This window comes from Nelumbo lutea, chromosome 7, assembly GCF_056320005.1.
Source record: "Nelumbo lutea isolate HS-2025 chromosome 7, American lotus-T2T, whole genome shotgun sequence".
Lineage (NCBI taxonomy): Eukaryota > Viridiplantae > Streptophyta > Magnoliopsida > Proteales > Nelumbonaceae > Nelumbo > Nelumbo lutea.
Window position 1 is genome coordinate 19,294,833 of NC_142690.1, and position 20,869 is coordinate 19,315,701.

Genomic DNA, 20,869 nt, shown 5'->3' on the forward strand with positions numbered 1-20,869 from the left:
TAAACCCATGAAATGAAAAAAAAAACCAAAGAAGTATATACACTTTTCATTCACTTAGCCTTTTTACCTTACTCTATTCGATGAAAAGAGTAGAGGGAGAATTGTCAAATAAAGTAGTGAAGGGTAGCTTGAAAACTTAAATTTGTAAGAGTTCAAATCAGCTTCCCACAAGAATGTGCCCCACAACGTCCCACAACACATCCCAACTGTATATTGAGAACATCTCCTGATGATGGCTCATCATTTCATATACTATCATCGGGAGATGTTCCCAATACATGGTTGGGATGTGTTGTGGGATATTGTGGGGCGCCTCCTTATGGGGGGGTTTATGTGAAGTTGTGAACTCAATTTATTTTTTTATTTTTGATAAATAGATGTGATCCCAATTTGTTAGTAATGCCTTAATGATGATAAGGGCATTTTGATTACTTTAAGCCTAAAAAACCAATAGAAGTGAGGTATTTGCATGATGCATTTTCTCAAAATTGAATGGAGAGTTTTTGTTATGATCAAAACATAATGGAGGTCTATAAGATTGTAATAAGACCAAGGGGAGGTTTTTATAATATTCCAAAAAGAAAACGTAACAAATAGTTTGTTTGTTTGGACTACTATCCTACGTGTAAAACACCTATTGGGTGGTCAGCACAGGATTTTAACGGCAACGGTAAAGCTAGCAGAGTAGCGAACGCACTGTAATTTTTTATTTATTTCGGGTGTTTATTTGGGGAAATTGGGTACCCTCTTCTTGTAAGAGTGAACCAGTTTATTTCATTCCGGTCTCGGAGTCTCTTTCTATCTGATTCATGGCTGCCATGGAAGGAGTAATCGGAGCTCAGGCTCAGGATCCTTCTCAAGTTCAGCAGCAGCAACAGCAGAAGGTGGAGAAGCTAAATGCGGCGGTGCAGCAGCAGCTCAACTTAGAATCCGTAAAGACTCGAGCCATCGGTCTCTTCAAGGCCATTTCTAGAATCCTCGAAGACATAGACGCCATTGCTCGCACCAATTCCGTCCCCAAATGGTACGATTTCCTTCCCATCCTCGACCATTCGCGCCCTCGACCTCTTTGAAGAACTAACATATGATATTTTCAATTTGACTGGTCCCATTTTCAATTTGTTAAACTACACTGCATAAAGAATTGGAGAATATGTTTTGGCATTGCAACTGTTCTTACAACTGAGCGTTTCTTGTGTGTGCCAATCCTACTAACCTGAATCTTGTTTTTTTTTTTGTTTTTCTGAATATTGTTGTATTCTGTTATTCTTCATTTGTCTGTCATTGGTTTGCTTCAATTTTCCACCTAGTATAGATTTATAGCTATTTTTTTGACAGTAAATAAAATTTCATAAGAAGAAATGGAAGAAAGATACAACCTCGGGTAATAAGGCATCACCGAGACATACCCAAATAATATAACTCCCAGCTCCAACAATACAGAAATTAACGAATTCCTCTCATTACGATCCATGATCCAGCAAAAACAAAGTAATCCCTTATTAACAAAGATCCATATCCACCTACGGCACATCCATAAAACCCATCACTCACTCTCATACAAAATTGCTAAATCATCCCAAAACGTTTTCTATATACCACTCATACTTCCTCATTGCAACATCTCGGAAAACACCACTTAGTAACTTAAATAAATTCTACTCATTCTCCATTTCACCTGTAGAAGAATTCCAGCTCTATCAATTGGGTATTTGCGTAGAAGACCACCAATTGCGCCAGTTAGAAGAAGTGATTTGTTACACATTGAAGGGGCTAGAAGAGCTCGGGGTAGACCAAAAAGAACATGGGTAGAAGTTGTAAGAAATGATTTAAGCACTAATAATTTAACAGTGGATATGGCAATTGAATGTATAAAAGGATTCATGTAGCCAATCCCATATAGTTGGGATAAGGCATGGATGATGATGATGATGATTGGGCTTTGTAGAATTTGATTTAACTTATTCTCTTTCCATCTCTACTTCTTCTTTGTAGAGAACACTGATGTGGTCCCCATTGCATTCGTATGACTGTAATTGGCATTTAGTTATTTTCAGTTTGTTAGTTGGTAGTTTATTTCAATTATAGTTATTAGTTTTCTTTTATTATTTTGCCATGTAAGCAGTAAGGGTAATTCAGCCCTTTTACTTTCATTCGAATATTAATATAAATTGTAAGAGTGGGGTGGCTGTTGAAAGCTCTCTCTCTCTTTCTCTCTTTTGAATTCCCTTCTTTGAGTTCTTCTTCTCCTCTTCTCTTTTTCAATTATTGTTTGTTAATTTCTCATTAAACCTAGGACAGATTGTAGTCCTATTCGACTATTTGTGGGGACCACATCAGTGTTCTCTACACTCCCCCTCAAGTTGGGAATAGATGTTTGTCATTCCCAACTTGCATAGATCTGCCTCTAATTTCTTCTTTGAAACAGCTTTGGTGAGAAGATCTACAAGTTGCATGTTGGAGGTGATGTATGGAAGAGACACTTCTTGAGATGCAACCCTTTCTCTAATAAAATGCCAGTCCACTTCAATATGCTTAGTTCTATCATGCTGTATCGGATTATGGGCTATATTAGTAGCAGTCTGATTATCACAATACAACATTAAGGGCTTCTCATAAGCAATACCCAACTCCTCAAATAGTGATTTCAACCATAGTATTTTAGCCACACCATTTGCCATGAACCTATTATATTCAGCTTTAGCACTGGAACGAGAAACAACATTTTGTTTCTTACTCTTCCAAGAGACAATATTACCTCCTACAAAAGCACAATATCCAGAAGTAGACCTTCTATCATCAACACACCCAGCCCAGTTAGCATCTGTGTAAAATTCCATCTTCATATGACCATTACCCTTGAATAGTACACCTCTGCCTAGACACCTCTTCAAATATGCCAATATCCTCTCAACCGCAAGTAAGTGAGTAGTTCTAGGAGAGCGTATATACTGACTAACAACATTGACTGCATAATTGATGTCTGGTCGTGTGAGACAAAGATAGAGGAGTTTTCCAACTAACCATTGGAACATAGTTTTATCTTCAAGGGGCTCTCCACCCTCTACACTGATCTAGTGATTCTGTTCAATAGGTGTGTCAATAGGCTTAACACCCAACTTTCCAGTTTCATCCAACAAATCAAGAACATACTTTCTTTGAGAAACAAAAATCCTATGTTTGGACCTAGGTACCTCAATACCCAAGAAGTATCGTAGCTCTCCTAGATCTTTTACCTCAAACTCTTGATGAAGGAGTTGCTTAAGAGACTCAATCTCAATGTTATCACTCCCTATCACTACAATATCATCCACATATACAACAAGCAACGCTAAGGAAGACTTTCTTAATAAACAAAGTGTGATCTTATTGAGCCTACACATAGCCAAACTTCCGAGGGACTGTTTTAGTCCATACAAGGCTTTGTTCAGCCGGCATACCTTATTTCTTGTTTCTGCACTATAAAATCCAGGAGGCAACTGCATGTAAACTTCTTCTTGCAAGTCTCCGTTGATGAAGGAATTTTTAAGATCCATCTGAAACAAAGGCCAGGAGTAACTAACTGCAAGAGATAATAAAACTCTAATAGTGGTCATCTTTACTATTGGTGCAAAAGTCTCCAAGTAGTCTATACCTTATGTCTGAGTAAATCCCTTTGCAACGAATTAGGTCTTATACCTTTCAATGGAACCATCAGCATTATGCTTCACAGTAAACATCCATCTACATCAAACCGGTTTCTTCCCTTTAGGTTGATCAACTAGCTCCCATGTGTTGTTTCTCAGAAGGGCATCCATTTCTACCTTCATTGCATCCTTTCACTCAAGAACTGACAAGGCTTCCTGCATTGTTCTAGAAATGGGAATATCAACAATTGATGCAAGAAAGGACTTGTAAGAGGGAGACAGATGATCATAAGACAAGAACTGGGAAATGCAGTGGGCTGTGGATGTGGTGCAATGGCGTTAGCCTTTACGGATTGCAATGGGGAGGTCAAGGTCATCCAATGGAGGTGAGGGATCAACAAAAGGTGGTTAAGGCTCAATAGTAGAAGGTATCTCATCAGTAATATCAGATAAAGGAACTGTGGTACTTCTGATGAGTGCTGATCCCTCACCTCCAAATTGAGGGATTGGGGTTGGCCTGGAGTGCTGATAATTGAAATCAACCTACCTCCATCGTCTTTGGTAGACTCTCAAATCCCGACACCTCTAACAACACTCCCCATTACATCCCTTTTCACTCAATGGGACAGGTAAAGGAACTTCTGATGAGTTAACCCCAACCTCACTACTCTCCCTCTAAGGAGAAATCCTAGGATAATAGGGTACATCCTCAAAGAAAGTGACATCCATAGAAACAAATCTCCTCCTAGAAGTGGGTTCATAGCAGCAATATCCCTTTTGAGTTTGTGCATAACCAAGGAAAATACATTTTGAGGCTTTAGGGTCACATTTGGAACAATGAGGGCCAAGAGTTTGAACAAAGCAAGTACAACCAAAGGTTTTAAGGGGAACGATAAACAAATCTTTATCAGGATATAAAAGAATGAATGGAGGTTTCATGTTAAGAACCCATGAAGGAATTCGGTTAATGAGATATACCGCTGTAAGAATGGCATCTCCCCAGAAACATATAGGCACATTGGAGTTAAACATGATGCTTCTAACCACCTCTAATATGTGCCTATTCTTTCTCTCAGCAACTCCATTATGTTGAGGTGTATGAGGACAAGTACTCTGATGGATAATCCCATGGTCAAGCAAATAAGAAGCTAATGGTTTTGCAAATTACTCTTTTACATTATCGGATCTAAAAATTTTGATTTTGACCCCAAATTGGGTTAAAATCATCTGATGAAAGATTCGGGTCAAGGTAGGAACCTCATCTCGAGAATGCATAAGGTAAACCCAAGAAAAGCGGGTATAGTCATCAACAAACAACAAGAAATATCTATACCCCCCATAGCAGTGATGTGATAAGGTCCCCAAACATCGGTATGCACAATGTCAAAAAGAATACTACTTCTTTTATTACTCAATGAATAGGTTGTTCTACAATGTTTTGCAAGCTCACAACTTTCACATCTCAAATTGGACATCTGGACAGACTCAAACAAACCAGGAAACAAACTTTTCAAAGACCTAAAAGATATATGGCCCAACCTGACTAACAGACTGAGAAACAAAAGACCTCCTAACTTCACTATCTTCCTAGTGAGAGCTCCCTCCAAGCAGATAGATTCCATTCGTCTCATGGCCAATCCCAATCACCTTCCTTGTTTTCAAATCCTGAAAAACACATTCGATCAGGGAAAAAATTCACTGAACAATTTTGGTTTTTAGTAATGCTACTAATTGAAAGCAAATTAGTACTAAATTTAAGAATATGCAAAACTCAAGACAAGGAAATGGCATTAGACAACTTGATGTCTCATTTGCTAGAAATGGGAACAAGAGAGCCATCAACAATAAACACTTTGTCTCTGCCAGAAGATAAGTGATAGGTAGTAAACAGTGAGGGCAAGCCAATCATATGATCAGATGCACCTGATTCTATCACCCAACGGTGTTCAATGTTACATAGAGCTGAAGCATGATAAGTTGAGGCCCATGTACCTGAATGAGCAAAAGCTGAGGTGGGAGGAGCTGATGACTGTGCTGACGGCTGAGATGATGGTGCTGAATTACCAACTTCACTCTCCAACTGAGTTAGAGCAGCCCAGATAGCAGCTAGAGTGTCTAGTGATGTGCCTCTTGTGCCCGATGAGGTTGCACAATCAGTAGTAACAGTCACATTGACATTCCTCTTTTTGTTTATGAGTTTTGCTGAGATGGGGATGCAACTTCCAACAGGTGTCTTTAGTATGCTTAGGTTTCTTTCAATGTTCACATTACTAGGTCCCTCTTGTCCCTCTTTTTCATACCCCTCTCCTTATCACCCCAGACTTACGTTCAACTGCTACCAAGGCTGATTCAAAGGGTTGATGCTGCAACATAACTTTTGTCCTACTCTCTTCACTGTGTACTAAGGAGTAGGCTTGAGATAGGATCACACTATCTCTCGTTAGTAGTTGTTGTCTCACAATATCATATTCAGAATTCAAACTGGCTAGGAACTCAAAAACCCTATTAGTTTCAATCTACTTTCTGTAAGTTTGTGCATCCTTTTGACTTTTCCACTCAATTGTTTCTAGGTGGTCAATTTCATGCCACAAGGACTTCAAGGTTGGGAAGTAAACCTAGACTGGTTTCTCTCCTTGCTTAAGATCATTAACCTCACATTTCAGCTCATAAGCCCTAGCAACATTAAGGGGTTGGGAGTAGGTCTCTTTCATGATGTCCCAAATTTCCTTAGCTGTTTTTGCCCACAAGTAGTTTCGGCTGATATGTGGCTTCATGGAGTTGCGTAGCCATGTCATAGCCAAATAGTTCTCCTGAACCCATTTGGCATAAGTGTGATCCTCCTTAGTTGGTTCCTTCACATCCCCCATCAAATAATTCAGTTTTCCTCTACCCCCAATGGCCATCATGGCTGATTGGGCCCATTCTAAGTAATTTGATCCATCAAACTTAACAGTTGTAATCTGAAAGGTGTTCTCAGACATGTTACCAGAACCACCAGCCCCCAAAACACCTTTCCCTTGGTTCTTAAACTCCATTATTGGTTAAGATGTTAATCAAAAAATAATTTATTATCACTGTGATAAGAGAAATTGCACCCAGAAATTGATAACAGCCGACCTAGGAGGATGAATTGGGTTTGGCAACTGCCCAGAAACAATTAACAGCTTTACTAGCTCTCCAGAGAACAAGAACACTCAGTTCGGAATAAAAAAAGGTCCAACTACTGCCCAGAATTAACAGCAGTCTTGAGTTTTAGGGTTTTCTCTTAAAACCCTAAAAACTCAGGATAAAAGAGGAGATTTCCCAACCACACCTTTCAGAATATGCAAAAATAATCTTTTTTTAGCTCGATCTCAAGAAAAACAACTTCATGAAAAAACTCTGGCCACCACCTTCAAACTGATATCTGAACCCTAATCTTGAGGATTCGAACCTGCTTCTGATTCTTCCAGATCACTGGATCTCTCCAAGACTCTAGAATCTCTTTAGTAGCAGCCTCACACTACCAGCAACCTCCAGGAATCAGCCAATGACTTACTTTCTTTCTGCTGAAACTTCCAAACCTAGGAGGTTATCATGTAGTCAGCCTGATTAGACTAGCATAAGAACTCCTAGGTTGGCTCTGATACCAAGTAGTCGAATAGGACTACAATCTGTCCTAGGTTTAATGAGAAATTAACAAACAAAGATTGAAAAAGAGAAGAGGAGAAGAGAAGAGAAGAGGAGAAGAACTCAAAGAAGGGAATTCAAAAGAGAGCGAGAGAGAGAGAGAGCTTTCAACAGCCGCCCCACTCTTACAATTTATATTAATATTCGAATGAAAGTAAAAGGGCTGAATTACCCTTACTGCTTACATGACAAAATAATAAAAGAAAACTAATTACTATAATTGAAATGAACTACCAACTAACAAACTGAAAATGACTAACTGCTAACTACAGTCATATGGATGCAGTGGGGACCACATCAGTGTTCTCTACATTCATCAACCACTATCAAGATCCAATTTCTCGTTATTTTAAACACCTGGTCTACTACTACTAAATCATCTTCAACCTTCCCCCCCCCATTGTGTCCATGACCTTATCCTGCATCTCTTCCATGCATTACCAAATGCATCTGTTAGGTCATGTTCGATAATAAATATTTTGATCCCTGAGTGCAAATCCTTACTGACAGCTTTGAAGAATTATCTCCAAATATTTTGTAACAAGAACAAAAGGTTGCATAGCAATGCCTTGTTTTTTACCACAATTCTATCCATCCTTGAGCAAACTTCACAAGATTAAATTATCCCTTTCAACATTGATGGTTGAAGGGATACTAGAAAGAGAAATAATCTAATCTTTGTATAGCTCCTCAGCAACTTTATCCAGTTGATTGTTCTCCTTCAATACCTTTCTTTTGTAAACCCTCCTAAACTTTGTACAATGATCAGCCACACAGAGGCTACCACTCAATTGGGAAAAAAACTTTTGTAATATGTAGTGAATTATGATTCTTCTACCCATTACTTCTTCTCCCAGGTCTTAAATTCTTATCCATTCTCATTACTCCTTTTGTGGTTCAAACTTTAAACCTGTTGTCTGTAATTGTCAAGCACTGAGCATCCCCTTGGGCAATGACATCTTTATGTCCCAACTTGTTTTCTGACTGAGACTTCATAGAATTTCTCTATTCTGGACTTCCTCCTATTGCTATTATCTTTAGATCCACCCTCTATAACCCTTTCATATCTTTTCTGAATACCAAATCTGAGATAAAATCCTACAGTAGATGGGTAGAGGACCTACTATTCCATTTTCCATATTAACACTGAAACTCCTTGACTAAAGGAGGACCTCTTTATACAATCAGGAAAGGACTAATACAGGAAATTGGTGTGCAGAATATTTGATTCTTATGGTCCGATTTTAACAATATTTGATTAACTCGTGTAAGAAAAGATAATAAGGGAATAATGGTGATATGTCAATGTATCTATAAAAAAATAGTGATATGTCAATGGGCTCCAAGGGAAGCAAATGGGCTAGCAAATTCTCTAGCTAGGCAAGGGGTTGATAGGGAACATCTGTTTTGGGCTCAACTGTGATTTTGTATTATTTGGGGTAACATTACCCAAGGTTTTAAAAACCAACCCAGAACTGGAATTGTCCTGGCCACTAGTTCCCAGGTCGACGGTTTGATGGTTTGAATGGATGGCCCGCTCCAACAAAAAATAAAAAAAATAAAAATAAAAAAAGACAAAAACCGTTGAACGGGGCGATGGTTCGACTGCCCAGGTCAACAGGTTGTTGACCGGTTCAACGGTTTTTGGCTAGGGACCGGGTTTGGGGTAAAACGGATCGAATTGCCTGGACGGTTCTCGGGCCAAACGGTCTGACCTTCCGGGTCAACGACAGTTCGAAAGTATTGATATTACCCAAGGTTTTAAAAACCGACCCAAAACCAGAACTGTTATGGCCACCGGTTTCTGGGTTGAAGGTTCAACTATCCGGTTCGAATGGACGGACTGTTCCAACAAAAAAATAAAAAAAAAAAAAAAAAAAAGGCCAAAAACTGTTGAGCAGGTTGACGGTTCGACTACCCGGGCCAATGGGTTGTTGACCAATTCAACGGTTTTTGGACAGGGACTAGGTTTGGGGTAAAACAGAACCAGTTGCCTGGACGGTTCCCGGGATGAATGGTCTGACCATCCGGGTCAACAGCAGTTCGAAAACATTGATATTACCCCTCATAATCCTTGTACACTACTGTTTATATTAATGAAGTGTTTTCACTGTTAATCATCAAAAGAAAAAAAAAAGGGAGGAGCATTTCATCAAAGCTAGGATGCCAATTTCATCAGCTTTGGATGGAAGGTTCTTCACGAGGAAGTGGCATAAGATTGGTTCCTTTGTGTGTGTACTTCTCTCGATTACTACCAAAAAATGGAACCACTTCTTTAAGCATCTTTATTATTAATTTGCAGCCAGATTCTCCAGCCAACTGATTGCTGTAATCCGTACTATCAACCTCTAACATGCTGTTCATTGGAGTCCTCGGTACTTCTTCATGAAATTTATCCCTTGTCTTAGAAATCACATTCTTGCCTCCCTTGTCATAATTCAGAAATTCAGGTCTAGTATCTGATTCACCTTTCTCTACAAACCCATAAGAAATCTTGCCCTTGTTGAAGCAGATCTCATCTCCATGTGCCACCCGCCCCCCCAATCCCAAGCCAGACATTGTTATCCTCCATCTTGTAAGAACCCAAATCTAACATGATTTCATCTTTCGAAAGTTACTTTTATATTTTCTCAATCAAATAAGACAAGCCATCTGACTAGTTGTGGATATCTCTTCTCCTATAAAGCCTTCTTCTATAAACTAATTCCAATCCTCCTGTCCTTCAATATATCTCTTTCCCCAATTGACCTGATCTGTTTAACTCAATTCCCAACCCACGGCCACTTCACTCAACTCTTTTATGCTACATCCTTTTGTCTTTTATATATCTTCCAGCTCGATCCTCCAATTGGAACCTGACCTTTTATCCTGCCTAAAAAGTTATATCCATCTTCTCGAGAAACAGCATAAGACTTTGTCACTTTAGAAGGCCCACTTCCTTTCTCTAGCCACTGGCAACATCTCTAACTCTTCCAAAGCTTCTATCTGCATTCCTAAATTTATTAGTCTCCACATGTCCCACTTTTGAGTTTGAAATACAAAAACGTTCTGTCTGTACTCCATTGGTCACCTTCAACATTCAGCTCTTCTGTTTGTTCATCTTCTCTTTGTTCCACCTGGTAAGATTATTTACCTTCAACCATAGTTCTTAACTCATACTTCTCCCCAGCAAACATCAGATTGACAGTAATTTGAATAAAGTTCATTTCAACTATCTCTATCAGTATCCTTGCATATTTAATGAATTTCCAACTGATATTTTCACTGTCTGCTTGTATGAAGTGCCCACAAGCATTGACAGTTTCTCTAAATGTTTGATTGCAAGAAGCATGGAGGGTGATTGCTGCAAAGATATCCAAACCATCCTTGAAATCTTATCATTCTGATTCATCCCGCTGATGGCAACTGCCTATTAAGCTGAAGCTTTGGAAGACACTGACAAGTCCATTCCCGATCAAGGACAAATGAAGCATCCTCTTTTGCTAAGAAAGAAAAAACAAATATCTAGAAGGGCTAGGGGGAGATAAAAAAAAGACGTAGGTTGAAGTAGTGAGAAAGGATTTAAGTGCTCATAATTTAACAATGGATATGGCACTAAACGGAACAGAATGACCAAACAGCAATCATGTAGCTGACCTCATAGAGTTGGGATAAGGATTTGATGATGACGAATTGCCTTTACATGAACATGATATCATACCCCAGACGCCATTCTTGTGAAATTCAATCCGCAACAAAGTCTTCTTGTTGGTTCATTCCTGAATACCTTCCAATCAAACATCCGTCCAGGAATTCAAATGGTTTCATCATTTTCCAATGTTTGTTATCTCCACAATTTGAAAACTACTTTCTTAAGTTGACCACTCATCTGATAGGGGGAATGCAGTGTGCATCAGTTTCATATAACCCTTCCATGGAGATGAACCTCCATTTCAAAATTCAGCTGATCCTATTGCATCCTTTGTCTTTATCAATCCTTGGTCCTAGAAATAAGATTTGATCTCACATGACATATGCTTTTTCTCACTTTAATAAACTTCAATGCCCAAGCTAGTTTGTTATTGAATTTTGCAAAGTTATAAAAACTCACAGAACACATTCTCCATTTATTCTCATTTTATTAGTAAATACCAAAAGAAGCGCATTACATTACTGAAAGTTGTGTAGCAAGGATCACACAATCAACTAAGTGGAGAGGTTTCTATACATCTGTGTAGGTCAATGAGTATTATTTTGTTGGATTGCAGATGACTAAGAACATATGGATGGTTTTGTTGAATATCCAGTAGATTACTTGTATTATTACCTGATTCAGTGTAATTTGAAGATTCAATGTGCTTTTATTGTTGGAAGAAAACTTTGTTTAAATATGTATCTTGTTTTGTGCATCAGGCAAGATATTCTGGGTCAATTTTCTATGGTCAATCTTGAACTTTACAACATTGTTGAAGATATAAAGAAAGTGTCCAAGGCATTTGTTGTACATCCAAAGAATATAAATGCAGAGAATGCAACAAGTATGTTTTTTGCATCCTTCTCACTATAATGGTACATAATCACCTTAATCTTTCTTCACATGAACTACACTAATGGAGATCCAAGCACTGTAGCAGCAGGGAGAAATGGGAAGGTTCATCATAGATGATCTAATGATATGGATTTGATAATACTTTACCATGTTTGCCTTATTCAGGTATTTTGGTTGAATCAGATACTCATCCTTTGTGGCAAGGGGTTAGACTGTGATGCAGGATTAATAACTTTATTAACAAACTGATGCAAAATGGACCTGCAAATAGGGAAAGAAGATAACCTAGGAATCAACACCTAATGGCTTCTGGAAGGATTTACCACCATCAAGAAAATTAGAAATACTCTGACATTTGAAGTAGAAAACTCACATTTTATTATTTGATGTTAAAAAGAGAGGGCTTTACATATGTTTGTAGGCAAAGAGGAGATGGTTGGTAAGACTTTTCCCTAGTTTTCCTACTTAAAAACCAAGAAGTATCACCGAGAACGCAAGTCCTATGGATGACTTACTAAGAAACTGGAAAGAGATTGTTTCACTGCTAGATGCAAGAAGACTCTTTGTCCGTCCTGATCCCCTCCCCCCTCAGGCTTTATAAAGCTGAATTTTGATGGCAGCAGTGTAAGGAATCCAGGGCCCTCTGGAATTGGAGGAGTCTTCAGGAATGAGGAAGGGATTGCTACTGCTTTATTCTCTGGCCCTATTGGAGAAGGTGACTCTCTTAGGGCTGAGATCCTTGCAGCGCTCGAAGGAATTCGAAGAGCAAAAGATCTAAATATTAGCCGTTTGATTCTGGAAGGTGACTCAAAGGTGGTGGTTAATTGGTTGAAGACAGAGGACAGTGGTTTGTGGAACTTTAACAATGAGAAAAAACAGTTCTTATGGCTGGGTAGGGACATTGAGATTCAGTACAGCTGGGTGAAGAGGAGTGCCAACTCATTTGTGGATGGGTTGGCCAAGCAAGGAGTGAATAGGGAGGCTGTTTTTTGGGGTAGTCTTTAATTTTGGGGAGCTAAGTTATTTTATCTCCCTTTGTATTCTTTTCCTTCTATTCTCTTAATTTAATGAAGTTGATGTTATTGATAAAAAAAAAAGTACCACCGAGAACTAATTAGGAATAGTGGTAAGTGAAGAGGACTTTGGCTTAAGATAGATCCTAATTAACTTAATACTAGGAAGAAGGAAAGTTCTGCTTGCTTTATGACTAAAATTCTAGCTTAGTAATATAATTTTGACTCACTAACATAACTCTTAAGCCATTAGGAAAAAAAATCAGTGTAATTAGGAAAACTATTATTGACTAAAAAACTTCTGAAAGATTACAGCAATAGCCCCAAGACTACCAAACTGGTTTCTCCATTTTTTTTTTATCCACAACAGAAAAATTTTAATTAAGAGAGGAACATTACAACTTTTAGGTAGCCTTGGCTACCCTCCAAACAAACTTAACAAAAAGCAGAAAGAACAGAAAAAACTTCATCTTTTGAACTTTAAAACTTAGCCCAAAAACACTGCTCTCTGCTAAGCCCTTGCTTTGCTAAGTGATCTGTTAGACTGTTGGCTGACCTTGGGGTCCATTGAAAAACCAATTGTATATCCCTTGAAAGTCTCCTAAACTTTTTGATTTCATTCCTGAACCGCCATGGAGTCTTTTCATTTTGTTTTAGTCAGCTTACAGTTACTTTTGAATCTCCTTCAACTATCAACTTATTCATACCTAATTCCTTGGCTTTTTGTACCCCCAAAATTACTGCCTTCAATTCAGATGTTGTTTTTTTTTTGATGAACAATAATGGAATTTTATTAAAACAGAAACTGATTCAGGATTACAATCTCATACAAGATCCCTTAGGGAGGCGCGAGCTGCAGCCTTTCCTGACATAATACAAAGAAATTAGGAAAAGATTACTGGAATCACATCTGAGCCCAAAACAATTCTTCCCTATTTTCCCTTTGCTTGGCTAACACATCAGCCAAAGCATTTGCTGATCTTACCACCCACTTTTTTTTTTGAAAAGGTAAGGTAAAAATTTTATTGATAAAGAGGAAAGAGTTACAACAGCAACCCAGTAGAAAACACTGGGAAGACAAACAACTTACAGAACCCAAATAGAGTGAGATTCAAGAAGCAGGAACACATTCTGTTTTTTAAAATCTGAAACAACAGATAACCAGGAAGCAAGTCTGTTGACTGCAATCTTTAACAGATCTTCAGGAGCTATGGCTTTGCTATAGAACACTTGGCTCTTCCTTTCAGACCACAGGGAAACTAGGATGACTGCAGGAATTGTTTTCCAGACCAGCTTCCCTTTCTTACTCAGGCCAGATATCTTCCCACCCACTTTATAGACACTGACATATTCCTTGTTAGCCATTTAATCTTCTTAACTTCATTCTTATAGCACCAGTCTCATCAGGTTTCCTTAACCAGCCCACTGCCACCTTTGAGTCCCCCTCCATAATTAGTTGCTGTACCCCCATTTGGTTTGCAAACTGCACCCCTTGTACAGCAGCTAGCTTTTCTGCCCTAACAGAGTCACCCAGTCCTAAGGACCCGACTATAACCGAACCTCTCCAAGCTCGTTCCACACCCCCCCATTCCAGATGGCCCTGGATTGCCCAGGCTGCTACCATCGAAGTTCAGTTTCAGTAAGCCTTCAGCCGGAGGACACCACCTTGGGACTACCCTGTTCTTGATGGAAGATCACCCTGCTATTGCCAACCAGTTCTCCAAAAGTCATTAAAGGAGAACTGATGGAACAGGTCCAAAGTCTTCAACCATTGTTTTGCCTTGGTCAATACACAGCCTTTTAATTTCTGGTTATTTCTTTCCTTCTCTTGAAATATTCTATCATTCCTTTCTTTGCATATTGTCCAAATCAAGGCTGTTCTAGCACATCTCTACATTGATCTTCCTCCTTTTGTAGGCCAGCTGAAGGTAGATTGTTCAAAGATCAACTGTACTTCTGCTAGCCAGCTCCAACTACACCCAAACAAAGAGAGAAGCCAAACCCACAATTCTGTAGAGAGTGGACAGGAAATGAATAGATGGTAACAGTCCTCCCATGAGCTCTATAGAGGCTAACACCAGTTGGGAGAAATACAAAGGAAGGGTCTTCTCTTTTGCAGGCTTTCTGTAGTGTTTACTTTCCCATAGTACACTTCCCAGCAGAAGGCCATAACCTTTGGGGGAATTGGCCTGAACCAAATTTCCTTAAAAGGAAAGACCTGTTGTTGAGTCCCCTACCTCAAGCAGCCCTGAAAACAAGCCCAATATTACCCCATTTTGATCCCTTATTAACCCTCCTATTCCAGAAGGACCTGAATTACCAAAGCTGCTGCCATCAAAGTTAAGTTTAAGGAAGCCATTCTCAGGTGGGTCCCAGATTCTTGAAATGATGAGGCTGCAACTGTGCCCCACTCCCTATATATCATCATGGGTAAGGTCTGGGAATAAATTCAGTGACTTCACCCAATGTTCCACCTTCACCATAATACTGGTTTCTCCCTCATTTAGCTCATTAGCTGTATGTTTTTAGAGTTCCTTATCTCCACCCTAGCTAGAATTCTAAAGGTGGACAGTAAGTAGATTGGTAGGTTTTGCTAATTAGGGTTATTCTCACTCCTATAGATAAGTAATTCCTCTTCCACAGGGCCAACTTCTTTGTAAACCTTACCACCATTGGCTTCCAAAAAACTTCTGACCTTGGATTCCCTCCCAATGGTAGACCTAAATGCTCCAATGGCCATTGTTTAACTTCACACCCCAGAATCTCAACTAGCTCTCTCATACTTTCATCTTCCGTGTTAATCCCTGCTATACAACTCTTTCCCCAATTTGTCTTCAGTTTGGAGACCGATTCAAAGGAATTAATGAGCTCTCACAGACTTCTTATGTTCTCTTGATTACCTCCCTCATAGAATAATATGATGTCATTTGCAATCCGCAAATGTGTGGCTGTCACCTCAGGTCTTCCTATCCTCCATCCTCTAAATAGGTTGCTCTAGTCAGCCTCCAAGATCATCTTACTTAGAACATCAACAATTAAAGTGAAAAGGAAGGGAAAAAGGGGATCCCCTTGTTCAAACCTCTTTTCATTGGAAAGTAATCTTTAGCCACACCATTAATCATCATTGTGTACTGCACTGAGCTTAAGCAACCCTTCATCCACATCCTGCACCGCTCCCCCAATCTTCCTCCAAAATGCTTCCTTTCAAGGAGTCTGCTTCAACATTCAACTTGGAAAATTCAAGATTGGTTTCCCATCTTGAGTTTGAGGGAGGGTGTGGAAGATAGGATTATATTCTTCAGTTTTCTTTGAGGGAGGATATTGGGGGTTATAGAGGTGTTTTTGTAATATTGTTAAAGATATGGAGACTTTTCTGTATTTATGAAAGTAAAGGTGGTCTATTTGTAATTTTGGGATGGTTGTGTCTTCTTATTTAAGCCCTAACATGGACTTGTTTGGGCTTGCCTTGAGGGGCTTGGTACAAAGGTGGTTTGTAGAATTAGGAAAGCAATATGGTTTACATCACATTAGCTACTTGAAGTAATGCAATTGAGGAAAAAAAAGAGATTGTGGGCTAAATGCTTGAAAATGTGTTATATGTTTGATTTTATTTTTAAATTTTCATTCTAATATGCTTTACATGTTATGCTTATGTATTTTAATTTTAGATAATAGGTTTTTCAAAACATTTGTTTTGAAACTTAAGTTTATATTTTTTTATTAATATTATGTTTAATATTTTTTGGCATTTATTTTATTTTATTTTTTTGTGTTTTTGCCCCTTGCTTCAAAAAAGGCATGCGCCTCACCTTGCGCCTTGCACCTTGGGTGCAAATCACTCCTTGTGCTTTTAAAACACTGTCGAATTTATGGTTGAGAGAGAGTGAGAGAGGCTAGTGCTTCAAGGGCATGGTTTTCAAGGTGCCAAAGCGAGGCTAGGCGATAGGAGGTACCTAGGCCTTTTTTTAACACAAACCATGAATCCTAGCGTAGGTTCCTAGCAACCATATTTCACTAGAAAATGAACATATTCATGAGAAGAAAAAGAAGAAAGAAATGAAGCTCCAGAAATATAGGGGCTGAGCCCCAGTTTTTGTCATAGAAAAGAAGAAAAGAAAAGGTGAAAGAAGAATATTTTGATTGGACCAATTTTTAAGTTCTTCCTTTCTTATTGGTTCAGGTTTAAGTCTTTGAGGGTTCAAGACAGCATGAACCAACATGTATCTTGATTGAACCCCAAAAAATTGGAAAATAATAAAAAGAAACTAGTATATAAACTCTCCATGGGTGCCTTCTCGCCAGGCGTCACGTTGACAACTATGTTTAAGGGTTGTATCCTTTTCTGATTTGTTTCCCAATCACGGATTGATTTCCTCTCCCATTGATGTAGGATTTGTTTTTTTTTTTCTGTTATTTTTTCACTTGTTTTGTGTGGATTAATACATATATGCCGATATTAGTAAACAAATAAGAGTGAAGTACAAAAAGATGAATAAACTGTTAAATTGTATTAATTTCTAAGCTCAAGGTTGGGGCTTTGAACACTGTAATTATGGTTGTGGTGTTGTTGAGTGCAATTCTTCCATTGACACACAAATTCTCATTCTTCTACATAATTTAGGACTATTTATTCATTTTTTTTATTGTGTACAAATGCCTGAGGGTGTGATTGACCTTTCCCAGATTCTTTTTGTAAATCGCTCAGACCATCTATGTTATAGTTCTTCATCTATATTGTTTATTTTGTCATGTGAAAGTGATTTTCTTAGGTTTGCTAGGAAGTTCTAATTCTGTTTTTGTCAATCACATGTAGTGTTTTAGTAACATCTTACTAGTTTTTTATAGGTAACAAAAATACATTCATTAAATACAGATTCTTACAAGTTCTTTATAATGAAATATTTTGGTTACAGTTCTTCCCGTGATGTTGTCATCAAAGCTATTGCCTGAGATGGAAGCAGAGGACAACTCCAAGAGAGAGCAATTACTACATGGGATGCAAAACCTTCCAATACCCACACAAATTGAAACGCTAAAGGTGTTTTGAAGTCAAGTTAAAACCCCAAGTTTCTTTTTCTTTGCTTATCTCAGCCATGTTCTTTCTTCTATTTTACAGAAGAGAATTGACATGATTGGAGCAGCCTGTGAAAGTGCTGAAAAGGTCATTGCTGATACCCGCAAAGCCTATGGTCTGGGCACTCGTCAAGGGCCCACAATTGTTCCAACTTTAGACAAAGTTCAAGCTGCAAAAATTCAAGAGCAAGAGTCTTTACTTCGTGCCGCTGTAAATTATGGTGAAGGTGTTTCTCTCACTGTTCGTTCATCTAGTTCCTACTCAATCGATATTTTCATCTTCATATCAAGTCAGCCTTTAGTGTTTTGTTTTCTTTGTCATTTGTATTTTTTGATTAGTTAATGGTTTTATTAAGATCTGGAATAATCAAGCATCACATGCATCCCTTGGAGAGGTGCAAGATGCAGCCTCTCACAACACAACAAGATAACACTTACAACTGAGCCTGGTCAAAGTCGTGTGCTGTTTAGTAATTGGTTTTATTCTGCTGTTAATCATTGAGTTGCTATACCTGCTGTCATGAGGAGGATTTTATCACTTCTTTGATTTTCATTATTCCCAAAAATTATACTTTAGTACATGAAGTTAACAGTGAGATGGCATGGACTTCTAGGAGCTAAGTGAAGTCATATGTGATGCACTCCATTATGAGAAAAACAGAAGTACATCAAAATTCTTAAACTTCTAGAAAGAAAATGAGAAAGAATAAATACAAGTATATTGATAAAAAAACAATAAATACAAGTAAGCTGTGTACTATACCAAAAACCTTGCTGATTCTTTAGAAAGGGCTTGGATGAATAGAGAGGAGTTGGCTTGGGGGATGCCAGTTATGGGATTGAAGCTGTATCTCTGTTTTGAATAACAGAGTACAAGTTTTGTCAGCCTTTGGCTCTTCTATTGTATTGGTTCCCTTCTTCCAAACTTGTTGGATGTTTGGGTTGTTTTTTTCCACTCCATATTACAATTTCTCGAGGTTCCCCATTGCACCATCACTAGAGTTTTCACAAAGAACAATAATGTCAATAGCAAACTGTAGATGGGAAGCTCTAACTTGTTCTCTCCACACCCTAAAACTTCTAAGGAGACTCCTAGAATTTGCTTTGGATATGAGGTGGCTTGGCACATCTGCTAATAGGATAAATTGAAAAGGAGAAAGTATGTCACCTTGTCTAATTTCTCACCTAGTAGGAATAAATCTTTTCTTTTGGGATAATTAACAGAAATTTTATTAAAAGTAAAAAGCAGAAAGTACAATAGAAATGAAGGAGGGGTAAAATCTCTTAACCCTCCCTGAGATTCATATTCTTGTTACAACATTGGGGAATAAATCCTTTGGAGTTGCACTAACTAAAAGTGAATAGTTCACAGATCCCACACAACTGTTAACCCACCTCCATCTCTTACCAAAATTACTTTTATCCAATCCAAAAACTCCCAACATTATGCTTTTCCTAATCCAAGTTTGCAAACCCAACCTTTCTTTCCCAATCTCTTCATTCCAAGCCCAAACCAAATGAATAGACCCAGCCATTTCTCTTGGTCCCTAAGCTCTCACTTTTGGAGCCATTTCCCTCATTTAAGGCCAATATGCCTCTTAATTTAGTCTATTTGAGCCCAATCTTAGTATCAGAAGAGGTACCAGAAGAATAAGAATACGCTAGAAGATATTTTCTACTATTTATTTATTTTTATTAGGTAACTTTAGTGGCATGTAAGATCAGGGTTTCTTGTCCCTATAAATGATTATGTTCTTTTATTGAAATTAATGAAAGAATGAAGTTTATATGAAATTGATTTTTTTTGCAATTCTTGGAGTTTATGAATTCAGTTGTCCTTTCTCTCTTGATGGCAAAACTATCTATCTATCTATCTACTGGGTTGCTCTATTGCAACCTGGGTGACCAGGGTTAAAATCTTGGAACATCCCACATATTATTGGAGTCACTGGTTTCATCGGGATACTCCTTGATTCCATTCCTTGAGTGCACTTTGCCCATTCTGTGGATGCTCTCCACTCATTCCCACCATTCTACAAGACCATTATGGCTAGTCAATGTCTAGAGATATGGGGTAAGCATGTTGTATGGTGTCCAATTTCTAGAATACATTTGTTTGATATAGAATTGGAGGAATACATTAATCTTCTTAGTATGCTGTAGCCAACAAATATCCATTATTCATTGGGTGCTAGATGGTGGAATCAATGCCTAGATAGGCGGTTTACTGTTAAAAGTTGTTTTATGATGTAATTATTAGAAATCAGGTGGAGCAGTTTCAAAGGTGTTGCTTGGTGCAATGGTAAAATCTTAGGTGACAAGTGTTTGAAAATGGGTTTGAGTAGGTGGGTTCCTCCTTCCAAGTTCCAACATTTCAAGTGTCCGTTGCTTCCAATTCATTTGTCTGTTTGAAAAGGAGGCATAGAATCATGCAGAGAAGCCTTAGATCTGCTGTAACTTGGACTATTTGGGAGGAGAGATGCAAGAATATTTCTTGAGAAAGAGAGAAGTAAGGATGTCTTAATAGAATGCATAAGTCATAACCATCAGAGTTATTCACTGGCTGAAGCCTCTAGAGTTGTTCTCAGGCTTTTTGGTGGAAGACCTACTTAGAAAGTGGTTGGGGGCGGCTAGCTCTTCAGCAGTGAAACCTAGAAGTGGTGTGTCCTGGAAACCACTGACTGAGGGATTCACAAAATTGAATTTTGATGGCAGCAGGGGGGGTGTATCCTGGGGTAGTTCCCTAGGTTCCATAATCATATTTTCTTAATAAATATCCATAATTTTCATAAGAAAAGTATAAATTTCATTTTTAAGTATAGAAAATCAACATATTCCAACATATTCATGGGAAGAAAAAGAAGAAAGAAAAGAAAATTAAAAAAATGTAGGGGCTGAACCCCTATTTCTGTTATAGGAAAAGAAGTATCAAAACACAAAATTAGTAAAGAAAAAGAAGA

At 38.3% G+C, this 20,869-nt stretch overlaps 1 protein-coding gene across 3 annotated transcripts in view; it reads left to right on the forward strand.

The window, feature by feature from the left end:
- Nucleotides 1–737: 737 nt before the first annotated feature.
- The window catches only part of MED8 (mediator subunit 8), a 49,052-nt gene continuing 28,920 nt past the window's right edge, over nucleotides 738–20,869 (forward strand). The window contains exons 1-4 of one of the 3 annotated variants that reach the window (XM_088955620.1): nucleotides 738–1,024; nucleotides 11,688–11,812; nucleotides 17,750–17,874; nucleotides 17,953–18,136. In XM_088955620.1, coding sequence (XP_088811746.1) covers nucleotides 810–1,024; nucleotides 11,688–11,812; nucleotides 17,750–17,874; nucleotides 17,953–18,136 — 649 coding nt within the window. In that variant the 5' untranslated portion in view covers nucleotides 738–809. The remainder of the gene's footprint in view (nucleotides 1,025–11,687; nucleotides 11,813–17,749; nucleotides 17,875–17,952; nucleotides 18,137–20,869) is intronic. The other 2 variants (XM_088955619.1, XM_088955621.1) reach the window with 2 other exon arrangements.